We start from the raw sequence: 16249 nt of genomic DNA, 5'->3' as shown, positions 1-16249 counted from the left end.
TACTATAGGTTGCCTGCCCTTCACTATGCAGAAGTTTTTGTTTTTGTTTTTGTTTTGATGAAGTCCCAGTAGTTTATTTTTGCTTTTGTTTCCTTTGCCTCAGGAGACACATCTAGAAAGAAGTTGCTATGGCTGATGTCAAAGAAATTAATGCCTTTATTTTCTAGGATTGTTTTGTTTTCAGGTCTCACATTTAGGTCTTTAATCCATTGTGAATTTATTTCTGTGTAGTATAATAAAGTGGTCCAGTTTCCTTCTTTTGCATGTTGCTGCCTAGTTTTCCCAACACCATTTATTGAAGAGACTGTCTTTTTCTCATTGGATATTCTTTCCTTATTGTCAAAGATTAATTGACCATATAGTTTTGTATTCATTTCTGGGCTATTCTATTCCATTGATTTATGTGTGTGTTTTTGTGCCAACACCATATTGTTTTGATTCCTACAGCTGTGTAATATATCTTGAGGTCTGGAATTGTCATGCCTCCAGCTTTGCTCTTCTTTTTCAAGATTGATTTGGCTATTTGGAAACTTCTGTGGTTCCATACAAATTTTAAGATTGTTCTAGCTCTGTGAAAACTGTTGTTGGTAGTTTGATGGGATTGAATCAAATGTATAGATTGCTTTGTGCAGTATAGACATTTTAACAATATTTGTTCTTCAAATCCATGAGAATGGAATGTTTTTCCATTTGTTTATTTCCTCTTCAAATTCTTTCCTCAGTGTTTTAAAATTTTCAGAGTACAGATCTTTTACCTCTTTCATCAAGTTTATTCTGGGTATCATTGTGTTTGGTGCAGTTGTAAATGGGATTGACTCCTTCATTTCTCTTTTGCTGCTTTATTACTGGTGTTCAGAAATACAACAGTTTTCCGTACATTGATTTTGTATCCTGCAACTTCACTGAATTCATTGATCAGTTCTAGCAGTTTTTGGAGTCATTTGGGTCTTCTATATATAGTATCATGTCACCTGCAAATAGTGAAAATTTTACTTCTTCCTTGCTGTTTGGATGCCTTTTATTAATTTTTTAAAAAAATTCCTACAGTAAAATACTAGTTTCAGGTATACAATATAGTGATTCAACAATTCCATATATCATCCAGTACTAATCACAAGTGCACTCCTTAGTCCCTATCACCTATTTTACCCATCCCCCCTCCCCACATGCCACCCCTTTGGTAACATTCTGTTTGTTCTCTATGGATAAGAATCTCTTTCTTGGTTTGTCTCTCTTTTTTTCCTTTGCTCATTTGTTTTGTTTATTAAATTCCCCATATGGTATTTGTCTTTCTCTGAGTGTCTTATTTGGCTTAGCTTTATGCTCTCTAGCTCCATCCATGTCTTCACAAATGGCAAGATGTCATTCTTTTTATGGTTGAATAATATTGTATCATGTACAACGTCTTTATCCATTTATGTACTGATGGATACTTAGGCTGCTTACCTAATTTGGCTATTGTAAATAATGTTACAATAAATGTAGGGGTGCATGTATCCCTTCTCATTAGTGTTTTGTATTTTGGGGGTAAATCAACACTAATGTGATTACTAGATGGTAGGGTAGTTCTATTTTTAACTTTTTGAGCATGACCACTCTTTTTAATGTCATCAAAATTATCTTAGATTTGAAATCTGCCTACCTACCAAACTAATATTTCCTTAACACAAGGAAAAAATCAATAATGTATTCCTCCAGCTAAACTAATCCATTTTTTTCCTTTTTGTTTATTCAAGATTCTGGTGTGGTATGTATAACCACTGTGATAAAGGGCTGCAGTGCTTAACAGCCTCCTGGAAATTAAGAAGCAGAGATAAATGCTGGAGTCAGATATGCACAAACTAGAAAAGGTAAGGAATAATGTCTCAAAGAGAGATTCTCTTGCCTCTTCCAGGTAGATCCAGCCCACTTGGAGTTGAATTGGTACTTGTGAGAAGCTTCTTGGCTGCTTGTTACATATTCTGGCTTCTAGATATCCTTTATCTACAAAGAACTGAGGCACATCTCTGTTTCTTAATTCCTATAGAAAGTGGTAAATATCACACTCAGCTAATTAAACAAGTGGATTAGTTCCCTTTTGGAATGGATGGAATTTATTAGTAGTAACAAGAGGGAACGACAGGGATGTCATACTGGAATTTATTACCATCGAGAGAATAAGTAAGTGTGACATCTTGAATGTACTGATAAAAATAATTAAATTGTTATATTTCCAATAAGAAAAACCTTATGAAAAATTCTCATTTCCTTCCCATGTAGATTGCAAACTGTTCACTGACTGGTCATTCTATGTATATTGGTTTTGCTTTATGACACTGGCAAAATGAAAGTCAGACCCCTGTTTTTAATACAGGTTAATCCAGGCAACAGAGATTTCCTTTAAAAATGTGGAAAATGCTAAGCATCTTCTGGAATCTAGTGGTGCCTAAGGGTGTATTTGAAGGAGAATGGAAAGGGTGTGCTAGTTAGCAACTTGGCATGAACTCGCTTTAGGCCAGATAAGGCATAGATTTTCTGTTCCCTATAGGTAAACAAATACCCTTTCATTGTGAAAATAAATGCATTGTGATTACATCAGATCCCAAACTTTTGAATGACTTCTTGGGAGGTAACATTCAATTAATTTGGTTGAATTTTTCAAAAAGAAGAAAAAGAGGTAAAACTAAAGCATGACTTAAAATCACAGGGGGAAAACCCCCAAAAAACAAGCAGCCATGCAAAGCCAAGCCCTAGGCAGAACTGTGAAGTAGGGAAAATTTTTCCTAGGATACTTTTTCCTGCCTCCTCTTTAAGCAATTAGCAGCCTTCTCTACAAGACCCCCAGAACAGGTACCCTACTCTAGACCCATTTGACTTATTCCTGCCTAATTCCTGAGAGAACAACAGCAGATTCATTCTAGACAGAACCAGATCACACTCTGATTCTAAAGTTAAACAGTAAGCAATGCTTCCTTTGAAAATATTTACATAACATTTATTAACATCCTTTTTTAATAAATAAAAACAAAAGTGGACCATAATATTATCACTGAGATAACCCTACTGACATTTCTATTTTTTAATTTTTTATTTTCTATTTGTATTTATTTTGTTGACTGCTGCAGCAAAACTCTACCTGTGGCTGCCTTTTACAAAAGTGGCTACCTTTTTTTCTTTGTTTTGTTTCTTAAATCCCACATTTCAGTTTAGTCATATGGTATTTGTCTTTCTGCTACTTATTTCGCTTACCTTTATAACCTCTACATTTTCTGCCTTTACTTGCAAGAATATTTCCAAAAAAGATGCCAACCACATGCTGTTTCCAATAGTGCTTTTTTCCTGCTGCTTGATTTTACTCTTTTTATTTTTTTATATTTTGCTTTTTTAATTTTTTATACAAGTATAAATAATACACTGGGTTATATTAGTTTCATGTGTATAGTGTCATGATTCAGCAATTCTACACATCACTCAGTGCTCATCAACATAAGTGTACTGTAAATCCCCTTTATCTATTTTACTCATACCCCACTGACCTCCCCTCTGGCAACCACCAGTTTCTTCTCTGTATTTCAGAGGCTGTTTTGTCTCTTTTTTGTTTGTTTTATTTCATAAATTTCACATATCAGTGAAATCATGTGGAATTTGTCTATTCTCTTACTTATTTAAATTAGCATTATAACTTCAGGTTCATCCATGTTGCAAATGTTAAGATTTCATTTTTTTAGTCTGAGAAATATTCCAGCATGTGTGTGTGTATGTGTGTGTATATGTACATATACACATATATGTATATATACATACATACATATATACATACATACATGCTTCATCCATTGATCTGTGGATGGAGACTTGGGTAGTTTCCACATCATAGCTATTATAAATAATGCTGCAATAAACAGAGGGGCATGTCTATCTTTTTTAATTAGTGTTTTCATTTTCTTTGGGTAAATACCTAGTAGTAGAATTACTGAATCATGCATAATTCTATTCTTAACTTTTTGAGGAACCTGTACACTGTCTTCTGCAGTGGTTGCACCTATTTGCATTCCCACCAACAGTGCATAAGGTTTCTTTTTTCTCCACATCCTCACCAACGCTTGTTATTTCTTTTATTTTAGCCATTCTGATGGGTATAAAGTGATAACTCATTGTGGTTTTCATTTGCATTTCCCTGATGATTGGTAATGTTGAGAATCTTTTCATGTGTCTGTTGACCATCTGTATGCCTCCCTTGGAAAAATGTCTATTCATTTCCTCTGCCCATTTTTTAATCAGATTGTTTTTTGGTGTTGAGTTGTATAAGTTCTTTATGTCTTTTGGATATTTACTCCTTGGTGGATATATCATTTACAAATATCTTATCCATTCTGTGGGTAGCGTTATTGTTTTGCTGATAGTTTCCTTCATTGTGCAAAAGCTTTTTATTTTAGTGTAGTCCCAATAGTTTATATTTGCTTTTGTTTCCCTTGCCAGAGGAGACATATCTAGAAAAATGTTTCTATGGCCAATGTCAAATAAATTGCGTATTTTTTCTTCTAGGAGGCTTCAGGTCTCACATTTAGGTATTTACTCCATCTTGATTTTACTTTTGTGTACAATGTAAAACAAAGTGGTCCAGTTTCATTATTTTGCATTTAGCTGTCCAGTTTTCCCAGTATGCCATTTATTGAAGAGACTGTCTTCCCCACTGTATGTTCTTGCCTCTTTTCTCATAGATTAATTGACCATATAAGTATGGGTTTATTTCTGCTTTCTGTCTTCATTCCATTGATCTATATGTCTATTTTTGTGCTAGTGCCATACAGCTTTGTAGTATATCCCAAAATCTGGGACTGTGATACCTTGAGCTTTGTTTCTTTTCAATATTGTTTTTGCTATTTGAGGCCTTTTCTTATTCCATGAAAATTTTAGAATTATTGTTCTAGTTCTGTGAAAAATGTTGTTGGAATTTTTGACAAGGATTGCATTAAATCTATAGATTTCTCTGAGTAGTAAGGACATTTTAATAATATCAATTCTTCTAATCCATGAACATGGAATATCTTTCCATGTGTTTGTGTCATCTTCAATATTTTTCATCAGTGTTTTATAGTTTTCTGAGTACACATCTTTTATCTTTTAGGTTAAAATTATTCCTAGGTTTTTTATTAATTTTGGTGCAATTGTAAATGGAATTTTCTTAATTTCTCTTTCTTATACTTCATTACTAGTATATAGAAATGCAACAGATATCTGTATATTAATTTTGTATGCTGTGACTTCACTGAATTCATTAATCAGTTCTAGTAGATTTTTGGTGGAATCTTATATGTATGTGTGTGTTTGTGTGTGTGTGTGTGTGTATGTGTGTATTATCTGCAAATAATGACAGTTTTACACTTTAACAATTTGGATGATTTTATTTCTTTTTGTTGTCTGATTGCTATGGCTAGGACTTCCAGTACTATGTTCAATGGAAGTGGTGAGAGTGGACATCCTTGTCTTTTTGCTGATCTTAGATGAAAAACTCTTAGCTTTTCACAATTATGTAGTTAGCTGTGGGCTTTTCACATATGGCCTTTAATATATTGAGGTATGTTCCCTCTAAACCTACTTTGTTGAGAGTTTTTATCATAAATGGATGTGGTAGTTTGTCAAATGCTTTTCCTGCATCTATTGAAATTATCATATGGTTTTTATCCTTTCCTTTGTTAATGTGAGTTATCATGCTGATTGATTTGTGAATATTAAACCCTACTTTTGGAATATTGAATCATTCCCAGAATAAACTTCACTTGAATGTGATAAATGATTTTTAAATATATTATTGAATTTCATTTGCTAATTTTTTTGAGGATTTTTGCATCTACATTCATCAAAATTACTGGCTATAGTTTTTTTTTTCTTTTTGTTTTTTGTTTTTTTGTAGTGTCTTTGTCTGGTTTTGGTATCCGGGTAAGTCTGGCATTGCATAATGAATTTGGAAGCTTTCCTTCCTCTTCTTTTTAAAAAAAAATTTTTTTTCAACGTTTATTTATTTTTGGGACAGAGAGAGACAGAGCATGAACGGGGGAGGGGCAGAGAGAGAGGGAGACATAGAATCGGAAACAGGCTCCAGGCTCTGAGCCATCAGCCCAGAGCCCGATGCGGGGCTCGAACTCACGGACCGCGAGATCGTGACCTGGCTGAAGTCGGACGCTTAACTGACTGCGCCACCCAGGCGCCCCCCTTCCTCTTCTATATTTGGGAATAGTTTGGGAATAATGCATATTACCTCTAATTTTTTTGGTAGAATTCACCTGTGAATATATCTGGTTCTGGACATTTATTTGTTGGGAGTTTGTTGATTACTGATTCAGTTTTGTTACTAGTAATCTGTTCAAATTTTTTAATTCTTCCTGCTCCAGTTTTAGAAGGGTATATATTTATACAAAAATAGATCTATTTCTTATAGGCTGTCTAATTAGTTGGCATGTAAGTTTTCATAATATTCTTATACTCCTGTGGTGATGTTATTTCTCCTCCTTCATGTCTGATTTTATTTGAGTACTTATTAAAATGAGCGTCTTTAGGGGCGCCTGGGTGGCGCAGTCGGTTAAGCGTCCGACTTCAGCCAGGTCACGATCTCGCGGTCCGTGAGTTCGAGCCCCGCGTCGGGCTCTGGGCTGATGGCTCAGAGCCTGGAGCCTGTTTCCGATTCTGTGTCTCCCTCTCTCTCTGCCCCTCCCCTGTTCATGCTCTGTCTCTCTCTGTCCCAAAAATAAATAAACGTTGAAAAAAAATAAATAAAAAATAAATAAAATGAGCGTCTTTAAAAGTTTCTCAATTTTGTTGATCTTTTCAAAGAACCACTTCCTGGTTTCATTTTTGTGTTCTATTATATATATATATATATATATATATATATATATTGTTTCTATTTCCTTTATTTCTGGTATAATCTTTATCATTTCCTTTCTTCTACTGGCTTTGACTTCATTTGCTCTTCTTTTTCTAAGTCTTTTAGGTCAGGTTGTTTATAGGAAAATTTTCTTGCTTCTTGAGGTATATTGCTATAATCTTCCCTCATAGAAGAGGTTTGGCTATATCCCAACGATTTTGAACCATTGTTTTTTCAGTTTCAATCATCTCTGTTTTTCTTTTAAAAATTTTATTTATATTGTGGTAAGAACAGTTAATGTGAGAATTACCTTCTTAAGAGATTTTTTAAAATTTATTGTATTACATTAGTTATTACTTATTTGTTTATTTATTTTTAATTTACATCCAAGTTAGCATGTAGTGCAATAATGACTTCAGGAGGAGATTCCAGTGATTCATCCCCCATGTTTAACACTCAGTGCTCATCCCAACAAGCGTCTTCATTAATGCCCCTTACCCATTTACCCATCCCCCCACCCACAACCCCTCCAGTAACCCTCAGTTCGTTCTCTGTATTTAAGAGTCTCTTATGTTTTGTCCCCCTCCTTGTTTTTATATTGTTTTTGCTTCCCTTCCCTTATGTTCATCTGTTTTGTATCTTAAATTCCACATATGAGTAAAGTCATCTGATATTTGTCTTTCTCTGGCTCAATATTTTTACTTAGTATAATATCCTCTAGTTGCATCCATGTTGTTGCAAATGTCAAGATTTCATTCTTTTTGATTTTTGAGTAATACTACATTGTATATATATATGCCACATCTTCTTCATTTATCTGTTGATAGATATTTGGGCTCTTTTCATACTTGGGCTATTGTGGATAGCAGTGCTATAAACATTGGGGTACATGTGCCCCTTTGAAACAGCACATCTGTATCCCTTGGATAAGTATACCTTATCCCTTGGATAAGTACCTAGCAGTGCAATTGCTGGGTTATAGGGTAGTTCTATTTTTAATTTTTTTCAGGAACCTCCATAATGTTTTCCAGAGTGGCTGCACCAGATTACATTCCCACCAGCAGTGCAAAAGAGATCTCCTTCTCTGCATCCTCTCCAAATTCTGTTGTTACCTGAGTTGTTAATGTTAGCCCTTCTGACTGGTGTGAGATGGTATCTCATTTTGGTTTTAATTTGTATTACCCTGATGATGAGTGATGTTCAGTATTTTTTCACGTGTCTGTTTGCCATTTGGATGTTTTCTTTGTAAAAGTGTTCATGTCTTCTGCCCTTTTCTTCAATGGATTGTTTGTTTTTTGGGTGTTGAGTGTGTTAAGTTCTTTATAGATTCTTGATAATAACCCTTTATCTGATATGTCATTTGCAAATATCTTCTCCCATTCGACTGGTTGCCTTTTAGTTTGCTGATTGTTTCCTTCCCTGTGCAGAAACTTTTTATCTTGATGAGGTCCCAATAGTTCAATTTTGCTTTTGTCTCCCTTGCCTCTGGAGATGTGTTCAGTAAGAAGTTGCTGAGACCAAGGTCAAAGAGGTTTTTGCCTATTTTCTCCTCTCAGATTTTGATGGCTTCCTGCCTTATATTTAGGTCTTTTATCCATTGTGAGTTTATTTTTGTGTATGGTGTAGGAAAGTGGTCCAGGTTCATTTTTCTGATGCCACTGTCCAGCTTTTCCAGCACCATTTGCTGAAGACACTGTCTTTATTCCATCGGTTACTCTTTTCCTGCTTTGTCAAAGATTAGTTGGCCATACATTTGTGGATCCATTTCTGGGTTCTCTATTCTGTTCCATTGATCTCACTGTCTGTTTTTGTGCTAATATCATACTGTCTTGATGGTTACAGCTTTGTAATATGGCTTGAAGTCCAGGATTGTGATACTTCCAGCTTCGTTTTTCTTTTTCAGGGTTGCTTTGGCTATTCGGGTTTTTTTCTGGTTCCATACAAATTTTAGGATTGTTTTTTCTACCTCCATGAAGAATGCTGTTGTTATTTTGATAGGAATTGCATTGAATGTGTAGATTGCTTTGTGTAATATTGACATTTTAATAATATTTGTTCTTCCAATTCACGAGCATGGAATATTTTTCCTTTTTTTGTGTCTTCTTCAATTTCTTTCATAAGCTTTCTATAGTTTTCAGTGTATAGACTTTTCACCTCTTAGGTTTATTCCTAGGTATTTTATGGTTCTTGATGCAATTGCAAATGGGATTGATTTCTTGATTTCTCTTTCTGCTCCTTCATTATTGGTGTATATAAATTCAACTGATTTCTGTGCATTGATTTTATATTCTGCAACTTTGCTGAATTCATGAATCAGTTATAGCAGTTTTTTGTTGGAATCTTTTAGGTTTTCCATATGGAGTATCTTGTCTGCAAAGAGTGAAAATTTGAGTTCCTCCTTGCTGATTTGGATCCCATTTATTCTTCTGTGTTGTCCCATTGCTGAAGCTAGGACTTCTAATGCTATGTTGAATAACTGTGGTGAGAGTGGACATCCCTGTTGTGTTCATGACCTTAGGGGGAAACTTGTCAGTTTTTCCCCATTGATGATGATATTAGCAGTGGGTCTGTCATATATGGCTTTTAACATCTTCAGGTATGATCCTTTTATCCCTACTTTCTTGAGGATTTTTATCAAGAACGGATACTGTATTTTATTAAATGCCTTATCTGCATCTGTTGAGAAGATCATGTAGTTCTTGTCCTTTCTTTTATTGACATGATTAATCACTTTGATTGTTTTTTGGATATTGAACCAGCCCTTCATCCCAGGTATAAATCCCACTTGGTCATGGTGAATAATTATTTTAATGTGTTGTTGAATGCAGCTGGCTAGTATCTTGTTGGGAATTTTTGCATCCATGTTCATCAGGGAAATTGGTCTGTAGTTCTCCTTTTTAGTAGGGTCTGTGGTTTCGGAATCAAGGTAATGCTGGCTTCATAGAATGAGTTTGTGTGTTTTAGTTTTATTTCTATTTTTGGGACAGCTTCAAAAGTATAAATATTAACTCTTCTTTAAATGATAGAATTGGTAGAATTCCCCTGGAAAGCCATTCCACCCAGGACTCCACTTTTTTGGGAGATTTTTTTATTACAAATTCAATTTATTTATTGGTAATGGGATTGGTCAAATTTTCTATTTCTTCTTGTTTCAGTTTTGGTAGTTCATATGTTTCCAGGAATTTGTCCATTTCTTCCATATTGCCCAATTTATTGGCATACAATTGCTCGTAATATTCTCTTATTATTGTTTGCATTTCTGTATTGTTGGTTGTGGTGTCTCCTCTTTCATTCTTGATTTATTTACTTGGGTACTTTCATTTTTATTTCTGATCAAACTGACTAGGGGTTTATCAATTTTGTGAATTATTTCAAAGAACCAGGCCTGTTTTCATTGATCTGGTCTTTTTTTTTTTTTTTTTTTTTTGGTTTATTTCTATAGCATTGATTTCCACTCTAAAGTTTATTATTTCCCATATTCTGCTGGCTTTGGGTTTTATTTTCTGTTATTTTTCCAGATCTTTAAGGTGTAAGGTTGGTTACATATCTTAGACCTTTATTCCTTCTTTAGGAAGGCCTGGATTGCTATATACTTCCCTCTTATGACCGCCTTTGCTGTATCCCAGAGATTTGGCACTATGGTGTTATTTTCATTGGCTTTCATGTCCTTTTCAATTTCCTTTTAACTTCTTGGTTAGCCCACTCATTTTTAGTAGGATGTTCTTTCGTCTCCAAGTGTTTGTTGTCTTTCCAATTATTTTCTTGTGGTTGATTTTGAGGTTCATAGAGTTGTGGTCTGAAATTACGCACAGTATGATCTCAAACTTTTTGTACTTGTTGAGGGCTGATTTGTGTCCCAGTATGTGATATACTCTGGAGAATGTTCCATGAACACTCAAGAAGAATGTGTATTCTGCTACTTTAAGATGAAATGTTCTGAATATATCTGTTTAGTCCATCTGGTCCAGTGTGTCATTCAAAGGCCTTGTTTCTTTATTTTCTGTTTAGATGGTCTGCCCATTACTGTAAGTGGGGTGTTCAAGTCCCTTACTATTATGGTATTATTATCAAAGAGTTTCTGTATGTTTGTGATTAACTGAATTATATATTTGGGTCCCACCACATTTGGAACATATGTTTACAATGCTTGGAACTTTTTGGTGCACAGACCCTCTAATTGTGATATAATGCCTTTCTTCGTATCCTGTTACAGTCTTTATTTTAAAATCTAGATTTCCTGATATAAGTATGGCTACTCTGGCCTTATTTTGGCGACCATTAACATGCTACATAGTACTCCATCCCCTTGCTTTCAATCTGCAGGTGTCTTTAGGTCTAAAATGTATCTCTTGTAAACAGCATGTAGATGTATTTTGTTTTTTTTTTTAATCCATTCTATTGCTCTTTGTCTTTTGATTGCACCTTTAGTCCATTGACATTTAGAGTGAGTACTGAAAGATATGAATTTATGGTCATTATATTGCCTATAGAGTTGGAGTTTCCCTCCCAGGGAGTTGGTGCTCCCTGGGCCTTTCTAGTCTTTTGCTTTTGGTCTGTTTTGTTTCATCTTTTCTCCCCTCAGAGAGTCCCCCTTAAAGTTCCTTGCAGGCCTCGTTTAGTGGTCATGAACTCGTTTAATTTTTGTCTGTCTGGGAAACTCTTTATCTCTATTTTGAACAGCCTGGCTAGGTAAAGAATTTGTGCCTGCATACTTTGCTGATTCAGTACACTGAATATGAATATATCCTGCTACTCCTTTCTGCCCTGCCAAGTTTCTGTGGATAGGTCTGCCGCAAACCTTATCTGTCTTCACTTGCAGGTTAAGGACTGTTTTTCCCTCTTACTGCTCTCATTATTCTTTCCTTCTCTGTGTATTTTGTGAATTTGACTATGATATGCCTTGTTGGTGGTCAGTTTTTGTTGAATCTAATGGGAGTTTTGTGTGCTTCCTGGATTGTGATGTCTGTGTCTTTCCCCGGGTTAGGAAAGTTTTCAGCTATGATTTGCTCACATCAACCTCTACCCCTTTCCTCTCTCTTCATCCTCTGGACCCCTATGATTTGGATGTTCTTCCTTTATAATGAGTCACTGAGTTCTCTCCTATATCGTGCTCTTTTGCCCTACTTTCTCTCTCTTTTTTTCTGCTTCATTATTCTCATAAGTTTATAGTCTACATCACTGATTCTCTGCTCTGCTTCATAAATCCTTGCCGCCATGACATCCACTCGAGATTACAGCTCAGTTATACCATTTTTAATTTTGTCCTGACTAGATTTTACTCCTTTTATTTCCTATCTATGCAGAAAGGCATTCTATGCTTTTGATTCAACCCCACTTAGTATTTTATTTTCATGATTCTAAATTCTGGTTCAGACATCTTGCTTGTATCTATATGATTAAGTCCCTGGCTATCATAGCTTCCTGTTGTTTCTTTTGGAGTGAATTTCTTCATTTTGTCATTTTGGAGGATGAAAAACAATAATACTAAAAAATATTAAATTTAAAAACTAAAAAGAACACAAAAAATCAAATAAAGGATGGTAGATCCTAGGTGTGTTTTGGTCAGTTGTTGAAAGAAGCTTTATAGGATCAAGGAAAAAAGGGGGAAAGAAAGAAAAGAAAAAGGGGGAAAAAGGAAAATATTTGAACATTTTTTTAAAAAATGACTACAATAAAATAGGATAAAATGAAATGATGAAAGTACGCTAGAATTTAAAAAATTAGAAAGAAGTAAAAAACATAGTAGAAAAAATTAAGAAATTTTTTTTTTGGGAATCAATGAGGCTGAGTTGGCAGAAGGCCAAGAAGAGGGCCTGGAATTTATAATCATGCCTGAAGTGACTGGAGCCAAGTAGACACTACCTCAAGGAACAAATCAAAGCACACATTTGTTTTGAGGGTCCAAAATATCACTACGAGTAGAGAAATAAAACAACCAAAATCACAACAAAAGAGAGCAAAAAACACCTCCTGAATGGCCAGTCCCTGGACAGTGTATGAACCCCCTTTACTATAGCAGTGTTTGCAGGTGCAGAGCACATAACAAGATTTTTACACTCATAAGGGACAGAAAACTAGCCAAAATGTTAAAACAGAAGAATTCCCCTCAAAAGAAATTCCAGGAAGAAGTAACAGCTAAAGAATTGATGAAAACAAATATAAGCCATACAACTGAACAAGAATTTATAATAACATAACATTAATCACTGGGCTTCAAAAAGGCATAGAAGACAGCAGAGAATCTACTACTGCAGAGGTAAAGGAACTAACAAATAATAATAATAATTTTAAAAAATATATAAATGAAGTGGAAAATAAAATGGAGGTAGCCACAGCACAGACTGAAGAGGCAGTGGGAGAATAGCTGAATTAGAAGATAAAATTATGGAAAAAGAGGAAGCTGAGAAAGAGAGAGATAAAAAAAATCACAGGATCAAGAGGGGAGAATTAGAGAACTAAGTGATGCATTCAAATGGAACAATATCTGTATCATAGGAATTCTAGAGGGAGATGAAGAGAGTGAAAGGGGCTGAAGGTATACTTGAACAAATCATAGCTGAGAATTTCACCAACCTGGGGAAGGAAACAGACATTGAAATCCAAGAGGCACAGAGAACTCCCTTCAGACTTAACCTGAATTGATCTTCTGCACAACATATCATAATGACACTGGCACAATACAAGGCTGAAGAGAGAATTCTGAAAGCAGCTAGGGATAAATAACCCTTAACATACAAGAGTAGACACACAAGGGTAGTAGCAGACCTATCGCCTGAAAATCATCAGGCCAGAAAGTAATGACAGGAAATCTTCAATGTGATGAATGGAAAAAAAAATGTACAGCCAAGAATCCTTTATCCAGAAACCCTGTCATTCAGAATAGAAAGAAAGATAAAGGTTTTTCCCAAAGAAAAACTGAAGGAATTCATCACCACTAAATCAGCCTTTCAAGAGATCCTAAGGGGGATTCTGTGAGGTAAGTGTTGGAAGTACTACAAAATACCAGAGGCATCACTACAAGCATGAAACCTACAGATAACACAATGACTCTAAACCCATATCTTTCACTGATAACACTGAATATAAAAGGAATAAATGCTCCAATCTAAAGACATAGGGTATCAGAATGGGTAAAAAAAAAAAGACCCATCTATTTGCTGTCTACAAGAGACTCATTTCAGACCTGAGGACACTTTCAGATTGAAAGTGAGGGGATGGAGAACTATCTATCATACTACTGGAAGTCAAAAGAAAGCTGGAGTAGTCATACTTATATCACACAAACTAGACTTTAAATTAAAGGCTGTAACAAGAGACAAAGAAGAGCATTATATAATAATTACAGGGTCTATTGATCAGGAAGAGCTAACAATTATAAATGTCTATGCAAGGAATTTGGGAGCACCCAAATATTTAAAACAATCACAAACATAAGCAATATTATGGATAAGAATGTGGTAATTGCAGTGAACTTTAATACTCTACTTACAGCAATGGACAGATCATCTAGACACAATCATTAAAGAAACAATGGCACTGAATGATGCATTGCACCAGATGGACTTGACAGATGTATTTAGAACTCTACATCCTAAAGCAGCAGAATATGCTTTCTTCTAAAGTGCACATGTAACATTCTCCAAGATAGATCACATACTGGGTCAGCAAACAGCCCTCAAGAATATGAAAGAATTGAGATGATACCATGCACAGTTTTAGATCTTAATGCTGTGAAATTTGAAGTCAACCACAGGAAAAAGTCTAGAAAACCTCCAAGAGCATGGAAGTTAAGGAACATCCTAGTAAAGAACGAATGGGCCAACCAGGCAATTAGAGAAGAAATTAAAAGGTATATGGAAACAAATAAAAATGAAAATACAACAATTCAAACCCTTTGGGATGCAGCAAAGGCATTCCTAAGAGGAAAATACATTGCAATCCAGGCCTATCTCAAGAAACAAGAAAAATCCCAAATACAAAATCTAACAGCACTCCTAAATGAAATAGAAGCAGAATAGCAAAGACAACCCAAACCCAGCAGAAGAGAAATAGTAAAGATCAGATAAAAAATAAACAATATAGAATCCAAAAAAAGTAGAAAAGATCAATGAAACCAAGAGTTGTTTTTTTGAAAAATAACTAAAATTAATAAACCTCTAGCCAGACTTCTCAAAAAAAAAAAAAAAAAAGAGAGAGAGAGAGAGAGGACTCAAATAGATAAAATAACTAAGGAAAATGGATTTATTACAACCAATCCCTCAGAAATACAAACAATTATCAGGGAATACTATGAAAAATCATATGTCAAGAAAATGGACAACCTGGAAGAAATGGACAAATTCCTAAACACCCACACAATACCAAAACTCAAACAGGAAGATATAGAAAATTTGAACAGACCCGGGAGTAGTGAAGAAATTGTAACAGTTATCAAAAATCTCCCAACAAATAAGAGTCCTGTACCAGAGGGCTTCCCTGGGGAAATCTACCAGACATTTAAAGCAGAGTTAATACCTATCCTCCTCAAGCTGTTCCAAACTGAAAATGGAACGAAAACTTCTGTACTCATTCTATGAAGCCAGCAATACTTTGATTTCCAAACCAGATTGAGACCCAGAAAAAGAAAAAAAAACAGAATTACAGGTCAATATCCCTAATGAATATGGATGCAAAAATTGTCAACAAGATACTAGTGAATCAAGCTAGATTCATTATTCATTACGATCGAGTAGGATTCATTCTTGGGCTGTAGGGCTGATTCAATATTTGCAAATCAATCAATGTGATACATCACATTAATAAAACAAAAGTTCAGAACCATATGATCCTGTCAATAGATGCAGAAAAAGCATTTGACAAAATACAGCATATTTTCTTGATGAAAAACCTCAAGAAAGTCGGGATAGAAGGAACATACTTAAACCTCACAGAAGCAACTTATGAAAAGCCCAGAGCTAATATCAACATAATGGGGAAAAACTGAGAGCTTTCCACCTGAGATCAGGAACACGACACGGATGTCCACTCTCACCCCTGTTTTTTAACATAGTATTGGAAATCCTAGCATGAGTAATCAGACAACAAAATGAAATAAAAGGCATCGAAATTGACAAAGATGAAGTGAAACTTTCACTTTTCATGGAAGACATGATACTCATGTATCTCCTAGAACGGATACATGAATTCTCACAGTCGTAGGGTACAAAATTAATGTACAGAAATCTGTTGAATTTTTATACACTAATAATGAAGCAACAGAAAGAGAAATTAATAAACTGATCCCATTACCAATTGCACACAGGACCATAAAATACCTAGGAATAAACCTAACCAAAGATGTAAAAGATCTGTATGCTGAAAACTATAGAAAGCTTATGAAGGAAATTGAAGAAGATACAAAGAAAT

General features: G+C 34.9%; 1 protein-coding gene across 1 annotated transcript in view; it reads left to right on the top strand.

Annotated features, from left to right (window-relative positions):
• The first annotated feature begins 1749 nt into the window (after nucleotides 1-1749).
• The window catches only part of MTMR8 (myotubularin related protein 8), a 49457-nt gene continuing 34957 nt past the window's right edge, over nucleotides 1750-16249 (top strand). The window contains 2 exon segments of the mRNA XM_023248961.2: nucleotides 1750-1777; nucleotides 1780-1850. Coding sequence (XP_023104729.2) covers nucleotides 1750-1777; nucleotides 1780-1850 — 99 coding nt within the window.

The sequence above is a fragment of the Felis catus genome, chromosome X (genome assembly GCF_018350175.1).
Source record: "Felis catus isolate Fca126 chromosome X, F.catus_Fca126_mat1.0, whole genome shotgun sequence".
NCBI lineage: Eukaryota > Metazoa > Chordata > Mammalia > Carnivora > Felidae > Felis > Felis catus.
This window is presented reverse-complemented; position numbering and strand designations above follow the sequence as displayed.